Genomic DNA, 18,738 nt, shown 5'->3' on the forward strand with positions numbered 1-18,738 from the left:
TCTCACAGCTGAGAAACTGAACTGTGGAGAACACGCGAAGGGCTGACGGCAATATCTGTGGGACCCTTGCGGATGGGACTGGGACGGCTGGTGCAGCTGAGTTGCGCACCTGTGGGAGCTCCTGGATTACACGGCCCTTCCCCTTCCCTTCCAACAGCCCCCGCTCGCACCGAGGCAGAGAAACGCGGCCCGAGAGGCTTACAACCAGAACTACACCGTGGAGTAGTAATGAGGGATGCAAACTAGCACTACAGTTTTGTTTTAAATAGAATTTGGAGAATGGCAAGTTGCGTGCCAACAGACATGATCAAAAGGTACAGTGACTCGTGCTGCGGAAGTTACACACCTCAGTTTGACAGGTAATTTGGCATTACTTTATTATGAATCCGAGTGAGCGTGAATGAAACAAAATCAGTACCAACTTTCTGCAAATGAAGACACAAAGATGTGAAAATTTGGTAATTGACAGTGCTCTCACAAGCCTGAAAACACTTAGGAAATGCAAGTTTCCGTAAATAAGGTGAATGTGGTTTATTTATCTGCCAAAGAATCTGTCTAAGAACACTTAAACATAAAATTTCTTAGCTCCCTAACTTATAAAAAATTTACTTTCAACAGAGGTGAGGTACTGGGCTGTCATTGTTTGCACTAAGTCGGAGATGAAAGCCAGATGAGAGGGATGAAAGAAGAAATAGCAAATATACAAGACATTAGAACCAAAAGAGACCTACCGCTTGACACACTAGCTCTGAAAGGTTGCAAAGGCAGAGGCTGCATTAGAATCGAATTCAGGAGTACAGACACCCAGCTGGGTGTGAGGGATTGTGTAACTCCCCACACATCCAAACGATATGTGCTCCCAGACACCTACGGATTTCTGGAGATAAAGCCATTTACTCAGTGACATACCCAAGCCTGACGGGCGGGAAGAGTCGGCAGTTTGACTGTGTGGCAGTTTAAGTGCGGAGCTGCGGTCACGCTTTAGACTGGGGAAAAAGACAGGCAGGAGAAAAGCAACAGAGACACAGTAAAGGCTGCTCGGTTCTCAACAGCAGCACATGCAACGGGAAAACAGCTCTGCCTCATCAAGTTAGAATGATAGAATGATACTTGCAGTGCTCATTAAATCATCTAACCTGTGCAGTTTTAAAACGCAGGAACAGTAGCAGCGAAGTGTCCTCATTACAGGTTATTGCTTAATCCCGTTCTCATACCATTTGCAGTGAGAACTGTACAGCAGCTGGGCTGGGAAAGGGCACGAGCGCCATCCCATAAACCATAGATGCTTCACGTGCATTCTGCTGAAAAAAGGTTCTAAGATTACTTGCAGCGCTGTCAGATTTAGTAATTGAATTCAGAATTAGCATTTCCAAAATACCGATTTTTAACTCAAAAAACAGTTTATCACTTTGGTACCTCTTGGTCCCCAGTCTCCGCAGCTCTTCTGACCTGCTGCAATGTTGTTCTGTGCACGTTTCCCGAGCTGCTCTGCATAGGTTATTAGGAATAGAAGTGAAATAAGTTTGTCATCACATTCCAATACTCATTTGCTACAGATTTTTGTTTTCCAAAAGGACATAAGCCATATTTTAATTCAATGACGCAGACAAAAACTTGGGTTTCCCCGTTTAATAAACATGTTGTGGTAACATCAGCCAGATTTACATAAGACCTGGACATTATTTCTGATTGTTTTTGTGGGGTTTGTTTTTAATTACGTTACAAACTGAAGTTTAGGGGAACTTGCAACAAGTCCCACAAAGCACAGTGCAACATTTAAAAAGAAAACAAAACTGCCAAACACTCAATCATTTCCTGCCAGAACTGGGATATTGTTTCTAAGACATCGGTTTGGGGAGGGGGATAAAATTCAATGAAGAATTAAATGAACTTAAGATAGTGGGAACTGCAAGGAAAAATAAGAAATGACAGCCACAACCTTTTCAATTTAAGGGCAGAATATAAGTCTAAGATATTTCTGATAAATTCTGACGAGAAAAAGAAAACAGCATACTTTAAAGTATATTGAAGCAGTGATTTTTAAACAAAGAAAGCAGAACTAGAACATCTTAAATTTTAATCCTTTCTTTGCAGGTTACCTAGCCCACTTTTGATTAAGAAAACTGTAGAAAGTTAGTAACAGCCACAAGTTAACACCGAAAGGTGGCACTTGTCAATTTTCCAGAGAGTCCTGCTTTACGGGGTGTCTCAAATGCACTGCTCCGATCTTCTAGCATACGTTGCTGACATCAATTGTGTCAGATTTTAGTCCACTGGTCGCTTTTCACCATATTTCTTTGTAAACTCTTCAGCGTTCTTACAGAATTTTTTACGGTCCTTAGAGTATTCTTCAGCTAGGTCAGCCCGGAGGGGATGCTCGGGCTGTGGATCATTCACCAGCGCTATGAGGGACTGGATTACTGCCAAGAGAAGTATAAACACCGTCAGAGACCAAGATGGTTAGTTTTTAAACATCCAAACATAAGCAAAAGTCCCCAGTAAGTAAGAGCTTTAACTGCATTTAAATACATCCCCGTAAATCTAGGGTCTTGTCAAAAGCAGAGCATGAAGAAGCTACAGCAATACACTAAAATTGTGTTCAATGCCTGTGAATGAACACCAGAAAATCGTATTTGTAAACAAAATCAACGTAAATAGACTAAAATGCACTACAAATAATCTCCCACGTAACTGGCATCCTATCTGAAATACTCTCCTATGGCTCAGAAAGAAACTAAGTTTCACAGACAAGTTCATCTAAAAGGAATTGGGTAAAGGTGGAATTCCCATCATGAAACACTTTTTCCTAGCACCTGTGACAATGATGCAGTTGTAACTGTGCCTGCTTTTGGAAACTATATTTTCAACTTATTTTTCTATGACTCTTCCTCCCCTATGAGCAGCAGACAGTTCTTCCCTTTATTCTAAACCACCAAACACATCCTCTAGTAGCGACACACGGGGCAAACAAATGGATAAGAACTGCCAGGTGCTTTTCACTCCACTATTTACAGCCATTCCATCAATGTTCCCCTGTGACTTTCAAATGAAATGTCATTCCTAAGATAACTGAACCGTGCTTGACGATCACGCAGTGAACCTCGCACGCTACAATGACATTTATTGCTGCATTTTCCTCACACGCTCACGACCATTTAAAGCCAGACAGGTCACAACAAGCAGTTCTCATATCCACCCCCTGAAAGGTAAAATCAGAACTGGGCAAGTCTACAGAAGGCAGGAACACAGAAAAAGCATTTCACTGTACAACAATATGAATAATATTCTGTTTGCGGTAAGTTTGGGCTACGCAGAGTAATACAAAGCAGCACCCCAAGAGTTTTAAAGCAAGTACAGCAAAACTCTGTTCACTTCACGCGTTGCACAGCGGAGCACACAGCAAACACCCGACACGTCGAGCAGCGGGCGGCAGGGAGGCCACAGCTCAGCACAAAGCCAGTCTGGCGCTTGTTCTGAAACTGCTACTTAGCAGTTGAACTGGATTCTCCCTAATCTTGCAATGTAAGTTCTTACAACACTTATCGCTCCAGTAGATGGTACAAGAGCAGAGTGGCTTCTGTCAGAGCATCGGTGTGCCCATGCTCACACTCACAGGAATGGGGAACATTCCTCAAAACAAATACTCAAAATCCAGAGAAATACGCCTGTCGCTGTAATGCTAAACAGGAACATTTCCTGCTACAAATCAGAGCTTAAACTGCAACAAGCTATCTAAGGAATGCAGAATTGATGCTAGTGCACTCCACAGTCACCTTCCTATGACAACAGCCATCGTATGAATGACTACTTGTGAAACCAGCATCAATACTGCAAGTGACAATCCCTTTTTCCTCAGTAAAACATGCTAAAACATTACAGAAAAAGTGTTACTGTGTTATTAAGGTTATTTAGCACACAAGCCAGAAAAAATTCGGATTGTCACAAAAGGAGTTGCCTCGATATCCACAGCATTTTAAAACTACCCTGTCACAACACTTTGTTGTAATATTAAGCATAAATTAATAAAAAGTACAGCAGTAAGATGCATGTCTAGTACATGAAAGGTGAGTTAATGATTTATGATGAACCTAACCTCCCCACTTTCTTGACACCTGACTGATCAAACCTATCACTGTGATGCTGTACTAAAGCTGCATTATCTCCTTGAGAAAGGCACAAGTAGCAAACAGACTGAAGTTTATTTTTCAGTGGAGAACAGTTCCGGAGCAAACGGAATAGACACTTATGTAGGGCTGTGATTATCCTGTTGCAGGTTGACACAACGGTGCAGTAACAACAGAGGCTGACACTAACATGCTGAGGAAAAAAAAGACGCAAGACCACAAAACAGAAGAAATGGAGATATTTGCTATTTTTTGGCATCCAGGGTTTGTTCCAAATTCTGATTTTAGCGCAGTTTTGATTCACTCAGATAAAAAGGGAACTGCTGTGCCTCAGGGACACACTCTCTCCTGCATGCAAACAATCACTTCAATAGTTCCAACTAACGCCAACCTGCACTTCAAGCCAGGCAGAGACATGTTGTTCCTCTGCTTAACTAGAGAAGGCTCGTAAGATTAAGACAATTGCTACAGTGTCAACAGAAACCTTCCACACACCGTTACCATTTTATCTCTTCCAAGGATCTTTGTCCTGTATAATCTGGGATAGATCAGTAATAATTCATAAGATCTTCACTAACCTGTTTGAGTTTCACAACTTCCTTTTGCTGCCACCTCTGCTCTCCCCACATTCAACTGCTGGATCTTTTCTCAAACAACTACAGGCCATTCTCCTATTTTGTCTTTGGGGCAAGATCAAGCAAACTGTAAGCAGTGTTATTAGTGTACAGAAGTACACAGGAAAAAAATCTGAAGTACAGCATTGCTTACTATTAGGAGTGGAGTTCAACTGAAAACAACCCCCTTTAAAGAGGAGTCTGGAAAAAGGAAACACTTTCTACAGAGCGAGACACTTCAGTGTCACTGAAGCTCTTGCACTGGACTAAACTGCTGCTCATTTGAATTAATATTGTTTAAAAATATGCAGTTTTTGCAAGCATGTTTGCTCCTTCTATACATACAATAATAGATGCTTAATGCTTAATATCAAATTACCTGCCAGAAAAAGGAAATTCTCACCCTGACAACTAATGGAATCAACAGCAAAATAAAAAAACCTACTTAGATCACCATCTGCTATAGAACCTGATGGAACTTTTTTCCTTAAAATATCCAAATTATTATCCAAAGCCACTCCACACAGTGAGTGTCACAGCAGCGATGTTATAAGATCTAAGAGTTAATTCGTGTTACGATTTCATGTTTCGTTTATGACTCCCTAGATATTTCAAACCATATGTTCAAATCACTGAACCGCATGGCAGAGATGTTTCAGACCCTTTCTTTCCAACATCCAGGAAGGTACTGAACATGTTTAGCTTAAAAAGTCACTGTTTACAAAGAAACAAAATAACACCCGCCACAAATTACCACCAGAATTTTAAAGCATGCCGAGGACACCACCTTAAGAAACTCTTCAGTCGGGAAGAGTTTTGTGGTTTCGCGGGCTGGAAATGCCACGTGTCAGTGTTGTTACTTTACCTTCCAATAACAAAATGAGATTCCAGAAGAGCTGCACACTGTGCTCACAACACGTGATTTGTGACACAAACCTTAGACAATGAACGCACCGTAAGGGCAGTGACCAGCTGAGAAGCTGAGGCGCTATTAGCTTTAAATTGAAACACAATACGGAGTTTCTCGATACCCAGTTCTTTCTCCATACGGAGTCCTACCTTGGTCAGTTTTGGTTGCTGGCTTCCAGTTTTCAGCACTAATTACTGGCAGACAAACCTGCCCCTTTTCATCGATGTTAGGGTGATAGATCTTTGTTTTAAATGTAATCTTAGGAGGTTTGAATGGATATTCTGCTGGGAAGTTGATTTCGATTCTGAAGGCTCCTTTATCATATGGAGGATTGTCCTACAACAAGAAGGCAGAAAGTCAATAATCTGGCATATTCTTATGGATACAATTAAGAAAAAGCATGCTCCAGGCTTTGATCTAGCAAATGGCCTCTTTAAAGGCCCTTTCTTCCACCACATACTGCCACATCTGCGTGTCAGGAACAGCCAAACCTCTTGGGTAAGAGACAGGCAACACAACCTCTACAACATTTGTATTCACCCTGGAAAAAGCAGATTGCAGTTGTTCTGAAGCTGGCTGACATCTCTGCTGGTAAGAAAGCACCCAGTCCCATTTACTGCAGCCTCAAGGTCCTATCTATTAAGTAGTTTTATTCCCAACTTTGTATTTCAAAAAACATTTTAAACCCTTTCTGAGATACAAGCAGGAAACCTGACAAGGAAAATGGGTTTCTCTAAACCTACTTATTTTATGTGTCTCACAACACGGTGGTGTGAACAGCAAAGCAATTTGATTAGTCAGATCTCCCTATATGTTCCAAGAACATTTTTGTGCTGACTACACAAAAATCTGCTGAGCATTTATCGGTACTAAAGATAGACATTCACTGCGCCTGCTGATGAGAACATTCTGAATTGGTAAGCAGTTCTAGCACCCACTCTTATCAGATCATTTCTGAAGGAGCATGATGAGAGAACCGTGAAGGAATCAAGGTAGCTCTTCATGCTAAACCAAAACATGATGCCCAGAATCTCATTTGGAAAATCTGTTAAGGCTATTGATACTGCTTCGAATGTTAACCATAGAAGAAAGGCAGAAGAAAAATAAACCATTGCTACATTTAAAGCTTATGAAAATACCATTCTGCACTGAAAACAGTAACTATGGCATGAAGCCCTTCCAAACACTCCGGGAACAGGAATCAAAAGATAAGAGTTTCCAGTTGGTGTAAAGCACAATCACACACATTCTTCATCAGCAACCAGACCTTTCCCTGCAATCAAACCCACTCCAGAAGTCAAAAAAGGTTTACCAATATTGGGGTGTGGGGAGCATTCTATTAAAGTATTATTCAACAGAACACATTTAATTTTAGTTTCATCCATATGCAGAAGTCTGGTTGTGTGGTTCTAAGAAACACAGCACCATTTCTGTAGTCAAGGGAAGAGGTAACTAGAGTGGTTTTAAAAATCACTTTTTATCCAAGCAGTCCTGAAAACTTTGGAAGTTTAACAAATAACTTTTGGTGGGGGTGACAATGTAAGCGGTGAGTGCCCCTTCCCCAGGGCTGGCTGGTTCTTGCCTCCCTCACACGCTGGAATTTGTGAGGATGTTCAGTCAACTGGAACTGGCTTAAAAATGTCCAATTTCTGCTTGACTCTCAGCCAGAACACTATAAATCACCAATAAATTGAACCAGAAATGTATGTAAAGGGCTGCTCATGTTTTAAGCAGACAAAACACAGAATATTCAAACAATTCATTTCCAGTTATTTGTTATTTTGGCACTGACAGGGAGAAAAGCAGAATTATAAGTACTGGAACACAAGTGACAAACACGCCTCTCATTCACCTGGGGTATTTCTGCTCTGCAAAAGTTTGTCCATACCAAGCACTTCTGATGGAGTGAAATGAAATTCATGGTACTCCAACTCCACCTCTTACAAGAATGAGGAGTCTGGCATAGCTGGTCTCATTTGAGAGTTGAAATCAAACAAATAGCATACCCTTTCAACACTACGTACATAAACTACCTTATTCTACATTTTAGAAGAGGAAAATAAGTTGACAAGTTGTCTTCAATTTGCTTCAAGTGAGCAAACACCCTTAAAAACTAATACACGTTCCGAAGAACAAAATACGCTACATACAACAAAAATTTTTTAAGCAGTATCTTCCACAATAACTCTGTATGAACACTCTTTAAAATATTAACCTTTGTGTCTTTCACACCTTCATTAAGAAGCTGACCTAACTAATGGGTGGTCATAGAGTTTAATGACCAGTAACTGGTCAGTCCTATTAAAGTATGAGTAATATGTCTTTAAACTCTAAGCAAGGACATTTTCTAAAATGGAAGCAGCATGCAGAACTTCAAAAACTCAGCAAAAAAACTTGCGACCAGCTTGTACACCACTTCTTTAACTCATCGTCTTCAGCACTACAATAGCTAAAACATTTATGCTACTACTAAAGCATCTTCCACAGTGTATCCTCAAAACAATAAGCTATACTGCTCTTTGAACATGTACACTTATTAATTACTATAGGAAACATAATCTCATTACAAAATTCCCTCTTAACTATACCAGCAGTGAATTTGAGGCCATTTCCCTTGAAATGGGACGCGTTACGACCCCAAAGGCAGGTACGAAGCACCGCGGTTCAGTGCCTCAGTGTTCAAACATCTGTGAGGTTGTGAACCTCTGCAAAACACACACTCGGCTCATACTCTGGTGAGCAGAAACTGTTAAAAATAGATGCTGCACACCACATACTGCTGTTATTAGCAGGAATAAACAAGTATTTTTATGTTTTGCTTTATTAGTCATATTTACCCACCTTACACTGCTTCAAAGTATTATGAAAGCAGTAAACTGCTACACATGAGCCACAAATATCAGAGTGGCTTATTAAAGCATATTCTTTCTCATATCTGTCAAATTTTAATGTCAAATCCTGCTTGCTTTATTTGCAAGAGCAGCCTCAACCACTCAAAGGTATTACTTGCAGGAACGTAAGTAAACAGTGTAAACTAAATGTATTTAAAGTGCCTGCATGATGTGAGTTGGGGAATGGCCTCCAAGGGCCAAGCAGAGGCGCTGCTGGAGAGATGTTTCCAAGGCTTTTTATTATAAGACAGGTTTACACTGGCCTGGGGACCCAAGGCAAAGCAGGACTGCTGGCCTGGTGGCGCAGCCCCTATTGCTGCAGACCTCAAAGCAGCTCCTGTACTGCAGGGAGCAGGGGCCACGGCAGTGGAGAATGAAGGAGGTGAAAACTCAAGTGACAATAACCAAGGAATTCACTACGCTGTGTTTCCTGCTTTCCCTTCGTAACAATTCCCTTTCCATTTGAGTAATAGAGTGGGTATCTACTTAAACATTTCCTTAAAAGACTGTACTGCTTTTAAAAAATAAAAGTGTGGGGTTTTGTTTTCTTTGCATTAGTTAATGCCTAAATAGAGAGACTTTGTTTTAAACAGCTCACTTGTGAAAATCCAAACCTTTTCCTTGCATCAAACTTTTTCCAATACTCAATTTTATCCTAGAAATAAATGTAGTCAATTAAAAAATATATCTATTAAGGAGTAAACAAAATATTTTATATCTCGATTTTTTTTTTTCCTATGATGATGTAGATTTTGTACTTTAAGCTGAATGTAGCTACAAACTTCATTGGCTTCCCTCTTCCAACACCTCTCCCAGGTAACCCAGCACCACCTGAGCCCCCAGAGCACACACCCGGCAGGTATCGATCAGAGCAGTCTAGAACAACTCTCAATTACACGCTGATTTCTCTTCAGATTAGTTATAAGAACCAGCTACTAACATTATCAGGCTTTGATAAAACAAAACACAAGAGACACTCAAATAAAATGAGACAGGAAGGTTGAATTATTTGCCCAAGACTACACAAGATGTCTGAAGAGAGGCAAGAATTAAATCTGGGACCACACTTCACTGCCCAAAGTACATTTAAGATGTTGCAATATGATTTATATAAGCTTACATTATATTATAAACAACTAGCTTCTGCACAAACCCACAACTCTGAAAGCCAGGTTTTATAATGAGGAAATATTTTTGTCAGGGTGCAAAATGTATCTAACAGTCACCAGCAGCACTGCTACACTGTGGATTTGTGAGCTATAAATGATCCTCATTTTATTTTAAAGCTTACTAGAATAAGGAGTAGTTGATACTCACAGGAACAATAAGCCCTTGCCAGGTCAATAAATTAGCTTCATCAACCTGGATATTACGGAAGTTTTTCATTCCACACTTGCGGATTTCTTCGAGCTCCTGAAAAGCAAATAAAGTGTAAGTTAACATCAGTATTAAGAAAGACGCTCATATTCATTTTGCAAAATGTTTAAAGGTCAATGTGGGTTTATTTAATGTTAATGTTTGAGGTTTTAGTGGTGGCAACCCACACAAATAGGAAAGAAAACTCTGCACCTGTGAGATGTAAAGTTCTCTGAAACAAGGTATTAAAAAGCCTTATTTTTTTGGATGTCAGGATAATACAAAAATGCCTTGTTATTAAGGTCATTACAGACACAATGAAGTACAAGTATTAAAAACGTACATTTAAAAATGTTTCTATATCTTAAATGCAAATCAGTGCCTTTGGTAACAGACTATTGATAACTCTGTGAAGCACAAAACAAAGTACATCTTAGAACCTGTCTGAAGGAAAATAGTGATTTGGAAGAATGACTTCATCAGAGTTTTAAACACAGATATAGTCACTGAACGGACCAATTATTTCAACTGAAAAATAATGAATATCTGCATGACCAACTTAAATTGATGCTAACTCAGAAAAATATCAATCTAAGCCAAAGTAGCCTTATTTAGACCAATAACTTGAAAAGATGCAGCTTTGTCTGTGTTTTGTACCCCAAAGTTAACAGTACATATTGAGATACCTCTATAGCTGGATCACTCTTGAACAAGGAATCTTTCTGCACCAGTCAAACAATTTTCGATGGTTAGTTAGTGATTCAGAACAAGTATTAGGCATTTTTATATTTAAAATTATGTATAAGCCCCTAGCATAGCAACTGTTTCCTGGAATATTTCGTAAGACCTAAACCGAAACACCTCAAGGTTCCACTTTTTTTTCCCCTCCATAACAACTACAGCCCTTTGCTGTTGCATTCGGCCGTTTTATCTTTAAAGAGAACTTAAAAGAATTCAAATTCAAAAGTCATCCACAGTGAAATATAAAACTTCTCGGTGCTTTCAGAACTGAAGCACGTGCCTGCGTGTCTACATGGGTCAGGAAAAATGTTGCTTATCCAGCAGCAGCGTTGCAGTCGGCCAGCACAGCGCTCTTTGCATCTACAAAACTAGACTGCATATTATTATGATAAAAACACCAACTACAAGCAGAGGCACTATACACTGAAAAATGAAAAATAGTAGTTTTCCTGGAACAAGTGCTATACTGTCCATTTTTGGTTTTTTCTCAAACAGCTATATATTCATCTTAGATCAAACCTTTCTGCATCTGACTGGCAGAGATTTAATACGTGCAGTAATCTCTTGCATAAACCCAGCATCATGATAAAATGCAATCCCAAAGGGAAAACCAGATTTCCAAATGCACGTGAAACTAAAATCACACGACAGCCACGCATCAGGAGATGAACATTTACATTCCCACCCACTGCACCTTGGAAGGCAAGAGAATGCTCAGAATACAGAAGTTTAACCTTGGAGCCTTGGATACTGAATTTATGCCCAACACGATTTTCATGACACTAAATCTCACTATTTAGTCTAGACCTGTGGATTAATCCTCAAATTCCACTGATACTAGATTTATACAATATCACAGACAGTTTGGGCTTTTTTTTTCCCCTAAAAAAAAGGTAAGAGGATTATCCTATTTTTTTTAAGCAGGAAAACATATTCAAAACCGCACAAAAATAATCCCAAGAAGCACATTTATAGGGATACAGAATAACCCAAAATATTGAAAAGAAAATAAATTATAGCAGCATAAGAGATGCTTCCCAACAACTAAAACTGCAAATCCCTGCAGTGCCGTCCAGCTGAGTGCCCAGGACAGAGTGCGACCCCCCCAGCCCCACAGCCGCTCGCTCCCCACACGTCCACCTGTGAGGCCCTGGCAAACCACAACGTAACGCGGCAAACCACGACGTAACGCATCAAACACTGGGAACAAATTAAGTTAATTAACCAGTAGGTATTTAAGCATGAATAAACATGCACCACAAGCGCCTTCACTCTAAAAAAAGGAAAGGACAATTTTCTAGTTCCTATATTAAAAACACTGTGCATATGGCAGAAATCCCCCCTGATGTTCCAAAGGGAGCGCGGCTTCCCTGTAGAAGCTTTTAGCCCCGGTTCAGATGGCAGCATCATGCTGCTGCTGGCCCAGGGAACAAACACCCAGACACAGAAAAAGGGACGACTATGACTTTATAATTCAGGTATGTTATTAAGCTAATAAAACAAATTAGAAAAGCATGGCTTCACATTGCTGGAAAATTAAACACCTACATTTTATAATTAAATTCAGGTTAAAAAAAATTGGATGCTGAATTAAGAAATGCAAGAACCCAGTACAGAGATCGTTACAAAACTGTAAAACTTTGTACGAAAACAAAGGAAAGTTTAAAACAAATATGGAAATTGCTCCTCATTTTCCCTGAAGTCCATCACATGAGACAGGGAATAAACAGTCTATGTAGAAGACAGTAAAGAACCAGCTGAAAACTTGCCAGGACATCCTTGTCTTTAAACTGACACATGAAGCCTTTGCAGGAATTAGCTTTCAAAGCCCCCAAAATGGTAAATTCCTATAGTACATCAGGACTATATCCTGTGCTTCTCCTGCTGCTGCCTTGGGTCCTGCGGTAGCAACTGACAACCAAAAAATAGGGTAAATGGGTATAAACCAGGCAATTCTTTTCCTCACACACAGGGAGGACTGCAAAGGTCACAGAGGATCAAGCCTCCCTTAGCAGAGGACTTGCCTGAACTACCGGTTCCAACTTATAAAACAAATCAGTTTTCTTATACCAGAAGCATTTAAGATTTCACATGCCACTCCAAATTAGTCAATTCCACCTTAGACTTATTTACAAATAGCTTTTTTCATACCAGTATCCCCACAAATACAGTGCAATACTATACTTACAAGTCACACCTTTAAGGTTTGTGTCTGTGCCTCAGGAGCGGTAAGAGATTGGACAGTCACAGTTTTAAGGGTGGGAGGTTGACTTTTTCTTTCTGGCAACTGCCAAAACCCATAATAAAGACGAAAGTGCCTCAGAGCTACAGAAGCAGACACAACTGCAGCAGAAGTGTATTGTTAAAAAAAAGTGAATGAGCTACTAAATACTTCCAAATAGCATAGACTTAAAGTTAATACTGCATTTAACATGGGCTTGAGCAACCCCAAAGGGACAAGAACTACTTTATGATGTAGAAGGATATAGTCCAGATATATGTTTCAAAATAATACTTAAGAGTCTAGGCAGACAGTAAATAGATTAATTCATTTTCTTGTCCTCCGCCCCTTAATTTTGTCAAGTAACATAATTAAAGGAGCACAGGAGGAGTGTAACTAAAGGCTAGAAGACTGCAGTAAGGATTTCAATCTGTCTTCATTCCCCACTCTGCTACCAGCCTTGCGGGTGACCTTGCTGCATTGGTTTCCCCATTTGTAAATAGAAATGTCTTATTTCATGGGGCTCTGTTGAGACGCGATGTTTGCAGTTTGAGTATGATCAGAGAAAGTGTTCTACACGGCACACAAACTGCAGAAAACATTGTTTCAGAGCTGGTATCTGATCTCCAAGTATAATGCTGAAGGCAGTCATAAAAGTACATACAACCTCTCACATACCATCAATAAGGAGTAAAAATACTGATTTTCAACACTGTGGAATCATTTAATTTTCGCTTTGAACAGCACAAATGTTTGAACTTCGAAAGAAAAGTGGCATCCGCTTAAAATGTAGTATTTTAAAAGCCCCACAGCTGCTTTGCCCGTGTGTGTTTCAAGTTCTTGGACCTCTCTAAAAAGCCAAGCCAGACAGGAACATGCAGTGAAGACGAACACTTGTAAGAGTTCAATCTGATAATACAGGAATAAGTGTCAGAGCTCATACTGACTTCAATAAGTTCTGCATCAAGCCCAAAACGCTATTAAAAGCATAAAGAAAAACAAAAGTCTACTGAAATAACTCTAAACCATGTTTCTCCACTGTTTACAATTTATATTATTTATGTTTATAAAGAGGTTATCCAAGAGAAGTGTGACAAAGTCAAACAGGCTCCAAGCCACTGATAAGGAATGGCCCAGTTTTACTTTCTGAATCTTATATAGTACAGGGAAGTGTTACACCACCTTAAAAAGTACATTTAATTACAAAAAAACCAACCCAAAACAAACAAAAAGCACACAAACCACAAATCCAACAAAAACCCAGATTCTATTATTAAGTTTTGACTGCAATATTACAACCCTGTATAGTCACATGCCTTTTATTTACTGAGTAATGCTACTTATTGACAAACTATTTTCATTTGATTAAAAAAATCTGTCAATCCCCTGTTTCAAAAAGGGAAAATGAATCAGTATTCTCACTTCTGTATACAGACAATCACACACTGCTCAAAACCACATTTCCCTTGTTACCGATAACTGGTGTTTGGACCAATTTAGAATTGTTTTTCGTATACCAAAGTTCTCTAAAACCACTTTATTTGGAAGGGCGATGGTGTTTACAAGACCACAGCACACTGGAGATTGCAGGTACCTGGGTGTGCCCTTGCGTTTGTATCTTATCATGGAGTTCAACAGCTGCATAAATGTTTGACTATGCGCAATTATGGAAGGAGAGTAAAACCAGTAAGATTAAAATAATTGCCTACATATCTCACTTCATATGAAGTGTTATTTACGCTTCAAATGTATTTTCGATTTTTAATACTAAAGATACTTTCGAGCATCTAAGAACCAGGAAAAAACAGCACAGATCTGATAAATAGCTCAACTGTATGGCAGATCACCAGAGAAGGGAGCAGGTCCCCACTGGGATGGGGCAGCCCCCCAAGCACGCCCCAACAGCCCTGCTGAAGGTGTGCTCAGCACCACACATCGCTGCACCGCTCGGGAAGCACCATGACCCAAACAGCCTTCCCTGCGGCACCACGACCCAAACAGCTTCCCTTCCACTGCTGCTCCACAAAGAGTGGCCATCTCAACGGAGAACGGCTTGTTTTACACTGGTGGGTGGCAACTGTGAAAAATGTCTCGTTGAAATCTCTGGCATGTCTCTTGGAGATCCATGCTCCACATCATACGTGTTTGCCAGCAATTTGCTTTTTATGAGAAAGGGTCATGAAACAAAGTAGCTCCCTTAAAAGAGAAGCCAGAGATCCTTTCCTAAACACAAATACTCCACATCCGCCTGTTTTTACCCTGACAGATTGTCCATAATGACATATCCTTGACAAAGTTGCTTTATTCCCACCGCTCACATTTCATGAGGAGTCAAGATCTGACAACTGGGACTCTGTGAGGAGGTGAACTGGTGGCTCACAGATCAAAATTCCACCTCAAATGTCACTGGATTATGATTCATTAGCTATGTTTATGCCACATTCTACTAACTGAGGTGTGCTCCTGGGAAGGGCTTCTGTAAATCAGTAGAGAAAACTTCAGTTAGACTATTTGATGATACAAAGCTCTGCAAAAGATAGGCCATAAATAAATTCTTTGGCCTATGAAATTTAATTTCCTCAGAGCCTGAGATAACAAGACGATCTTGTTCTTCCTGTAACTTGACTTAATGTTTAAAATTGAACTGTACAAGTACAATGGCACAATTTGTAATACTTCCTTCACAAGTGGGTTTTCAAACTGAAGATAGAAATGGCTTCCACAATCTGAAAAAGACACACATTTCTACCCAGAAGGTGGAAACTATACTCATGCTCCCAGTTTTCTACAGACAGCACATTATTATGGACTTACTACATCCAGTCTCTGAGCCACTGTGATTAACACGAACGACTATGATGCATGACATGAGTCCAGAAAAAATGCAGTACTTCAAAATGTTGGCAAGACTTCAAGGAAATATGAATTGCTTTATTTTATGTGACCTATAAAAGGTTCAAAGTTTATTCGCACTTACCAAAGGCAAATCACATTTAGCTCAGATACAGTTAATGCTTATCCTAAATGATTTAAAACACGATTGAGTGACACACTGAAAAACTCTGTTTCCTTTAGTTATAACAACTCATCATTCTGTGACCCCAAGAAAGACACAGCACAGACTCTTTGACATTACACAACTCCAACAGTGAAAGACTTGTTAAAACAGATCTGTGATTCTGGAACTCAAACAATGATATTAGGTTGATACACACGTGAGTTTGGCCCTTCAAACCATCCTGCTGCAGCAGCCCAGATTACATCATCAGTCCGAGGGCTCTGCTTTGCTCCTACCTAGATGAATGGCAGGACTCAAAGCCCTTTGGGCTGACTCGACTCTCCAAAAGCCACCAAGGCAGCTGCTTATTTAATATCCTTTACAAGTCGTGCGGTACAGCATCTCACAGCTCCTGAACTGACACAACATGCACAACCCACAGACGTTAGGCAATAAAAATGAAAGTAAAAATGCAAGAGGGAAGTTATCAATGCCTCCTTCCTCCCTACACCACTCCCTCTCAAATGTAACTGCCACACCATCGTTCTAGAAAAGGAGGAGGTCACATCACCAAAATACATTTTAATGGCATGTTAGTGAAAGATTAAAGTTTTGGAAGTATAGTGGAACCCAGGGTGGGGGTGGGGGGTGCGTGCTGAAAAGCAAGAGGCACTGCAGATATTAAGAACAATTCTTCTTGCCTTTCAGATTTTTATGCTATATTTTGAATTGAAAACAAAAAAATAATTGGAAATATTTTTTCCCCATCAGACTATTAGTGATGTGCTTCTGAATAATAAATGGATTTTTTTTAATATCAGGCAGAAAAGCTGCCTTATAAAGAGATAAAATTAAATGGTTGTTTACTATCTGAAACGAAGGGGAACCTTATTTAAGTATAAAGCAAGACATTTTGATTATCATGCTAAAGCTGTGGCAAAATATAACAGCTACCAAAAATGAAACACAAATGATTGCCTTGTCATCAGGATCCTTGAGGACAATTAAAGGTTTATGCCTACTGATTTAATAGATGTGAATGACTCTGCACACAACGTATTAACCATTTAATTTTTAATCGCTCCAAAGCACATTTAAAACAACAAAACCAGCTTTATGAAAGCAGTGCTGAGGGGCTGATTTCTTCAAAAATGACCAATTTATAACAGTTAATTATGTATTTGCACAATTAAGGAAATGCAATTTCAAAACCTGCCATCTACATGTCCTAGTCAAACCCCAGCCCTATTAAGGGTCCTTGTTCTTGAAACCAGTTGCAAATCCATTATTAAAAGACTAAGTTAAACAGAATCACCCATTTAGCTATTAAGTTCTAGTGCATGATTACACTGCATCCCACAGGGACAGGTTTTTTAATAAGGCTAAAACATCACCTGACGGTTACAGGGTCTTTCCCCTGTGTTTCACAGGACTCGCCTGTGAAGTTCATTGATTCATGTTACAGGCACTTTGCCTGCAAATACTGTAGGGTATTGCCATAGCATTTTACAAATGACTAAGTTTTATGCCACTATGTACGCACATCCTAAGCAAACCCCACTGTACACAGTGTGTAATGCTAATTGGCAATTACATACAACACATCAAATAAACTTGTATGTTTTGGAGGCAATGGTTATAATTTTCTTTCTAAGAAGTACATTACACCCTAAGCAAAATGATAAGAAACATAATCCCAGGCAATATTTTACACTAAACTACACAGGCTCTTGGTTAAAACCCAACTGAGGCCGAGTTTACAATTACAAGCACTTCAGAGCAAACAGTGATGACAAGAACACTAGCACGTCTGCAGCCAACGGGGAAACTTCTGAACCCAGGTCCATATTTCAGTGTGATAAACCTCTTACTCACACAAGGAAGAGCTAACTCTCCGAAACAATGAAAACGGAATTATTTCAACCCCGGGCGTCCCGGGAAGGTTCCTCAAGAACGGAGGAGCGGCGAACCCCCAGCGCAGGCAGGGAGGGAGGCGAGGCCGCTTCCCCGCCGCCCGGCCGAGCCCTCCCCGCGGGCAGGGCCGGGGACCGCACCGCGGCTGCCGCAGCTCGGCCGGCGGGGCGACCCCTCCCGCCGCCCCGGACATCGCCCGCGCCCCGGACGGGGGCCCAGGCGGCCCGGTGCCGGCGTTTCCTTCCCCCCCGGCCCTTCCTCTTTGCTTAGTCACCGCAGGAGCCCCCCGGGGGAGGGGAACGGACAGGGACGGGGCGGCCCGAGGCGCCCGCCGAGCGCCCCCGCCCAGCCCCGGGTGGCGGCCGAGGACCGCGGGGCGCCGGCCGGGCCCGGGGCGGCGGCGGGGGAGCCAGCGAGGCCCCTCAGGGCCGCGGCCTAGGGACCGGCTGCTCCTGTTCCGGTCGCTCCAGCCCGGGGTGCCACCGAGGAGAGGAAAAGAGGCCGCTCCGGCCACACCGCGGCGGGGGAGACGACCCCCCCGCACCCCGAGGGGCACGGGGGCGAACAGGGGTGCCCGCCGCCACCCGCCTGCCGGCCCTTCCCGGCGCGGCGCTGCCTGTTACCTTCATCAGCCTCCTGCTGGCCGCCATCTTGGCTCTGCTGCTGCCGCCCCACAATGCATGGCGGCGGCGGGCAGGGCGCTAAGGCGCTGCGCTTCCTAGGGCGGGCCGGGCTGGCGGGGCGCGCTCGCTCCGCTCCCCTCCCCGGGCCCGCCCCGCCGCCCGGCAGCGCTGCTGGGGGCGCCGGGCAGCTGGCAGCGCTGCCCTTCGGAGCCGCCCCGGCAGCCCCCGCAGCCCGCGGAGCAGCCGCTGCTCAGCTCCGGGCCGCGCTGCTCCCGCGGAGCGCGGAGCCCGTCCCGCGGAGCGCGGAGCCCGTCCCGCGGGCAGCGCAGGCTGGAAGGCCCGGAGC

General features: G+C 41.8%; 1 protein-coding gene across 1 annotated transcript; it reads right to left on the reverse strand.

Moving 5' to 3' along the window:
• Positions 1–351: 351 nt before the first annotated feature.
• On the reverse strand, positions 352–18,461 carry UBE2L3 (ubiquitin conjugating enzyme E2 L3). The gene is made up of 4 exons (XM_080355247.1): positions 18,393–18,461; positions 9,857–9,952; positions 5,798–5,984; positions 352–2,420 (listed from the first exon to the last, which is right to left on the reverse strand). The coding sequence occupies exons 1-4, from the start codon at positions 18,417–18,419 to the stop codon at positions 2,266–2,268; spliced, it is 465 nt and encodes a 154-aa protein (XP_080211373.1). The 5' UTR covers positions 18,420–18,461; the 3' UTR covers positions 352–2,265.
• Positions 18,462–18,738: the final 277 nt, after the last annotated feature.

Source organism: Nesoenas mayeri, assembly GCF_963082525.1.
Source record: "Nesoenas mayeri genome assembly, chromosome: 17".
Taxonomy (NCBI): Eukaryota; Metazoa; Chordata; class Aves; order Columbiformes; family Columbidae; genus Nesoenas; species Nesoenas mayeri.

What these genes read in the sequence shown, in the direction of transcription:
- UBE2L3 (XM_080355247.1), bottom strand. Translation starts at nt 18,419, where the DNA reads ATGGCGGCCAGCAGGAGGCTGATGAAG. An exon ending in GGCAAGGGCTTATTGTTCCT is followed by an intron (nt 5,985 to 9,856) that starts GTGAGTATCAAC and finishes TTCTTGTTGTAG; the next exon opens with GACAATCCTCCATATGATAA. An exon ending in AGCAACCAAAACTGACCAAG is followed by an intron (nt 2,421 to 5,797) that starts GTAGGACTCCGT and finishes TTCTCTTGGCAG; the next exon opens with TAATCCAGTCCCTCATAGCG.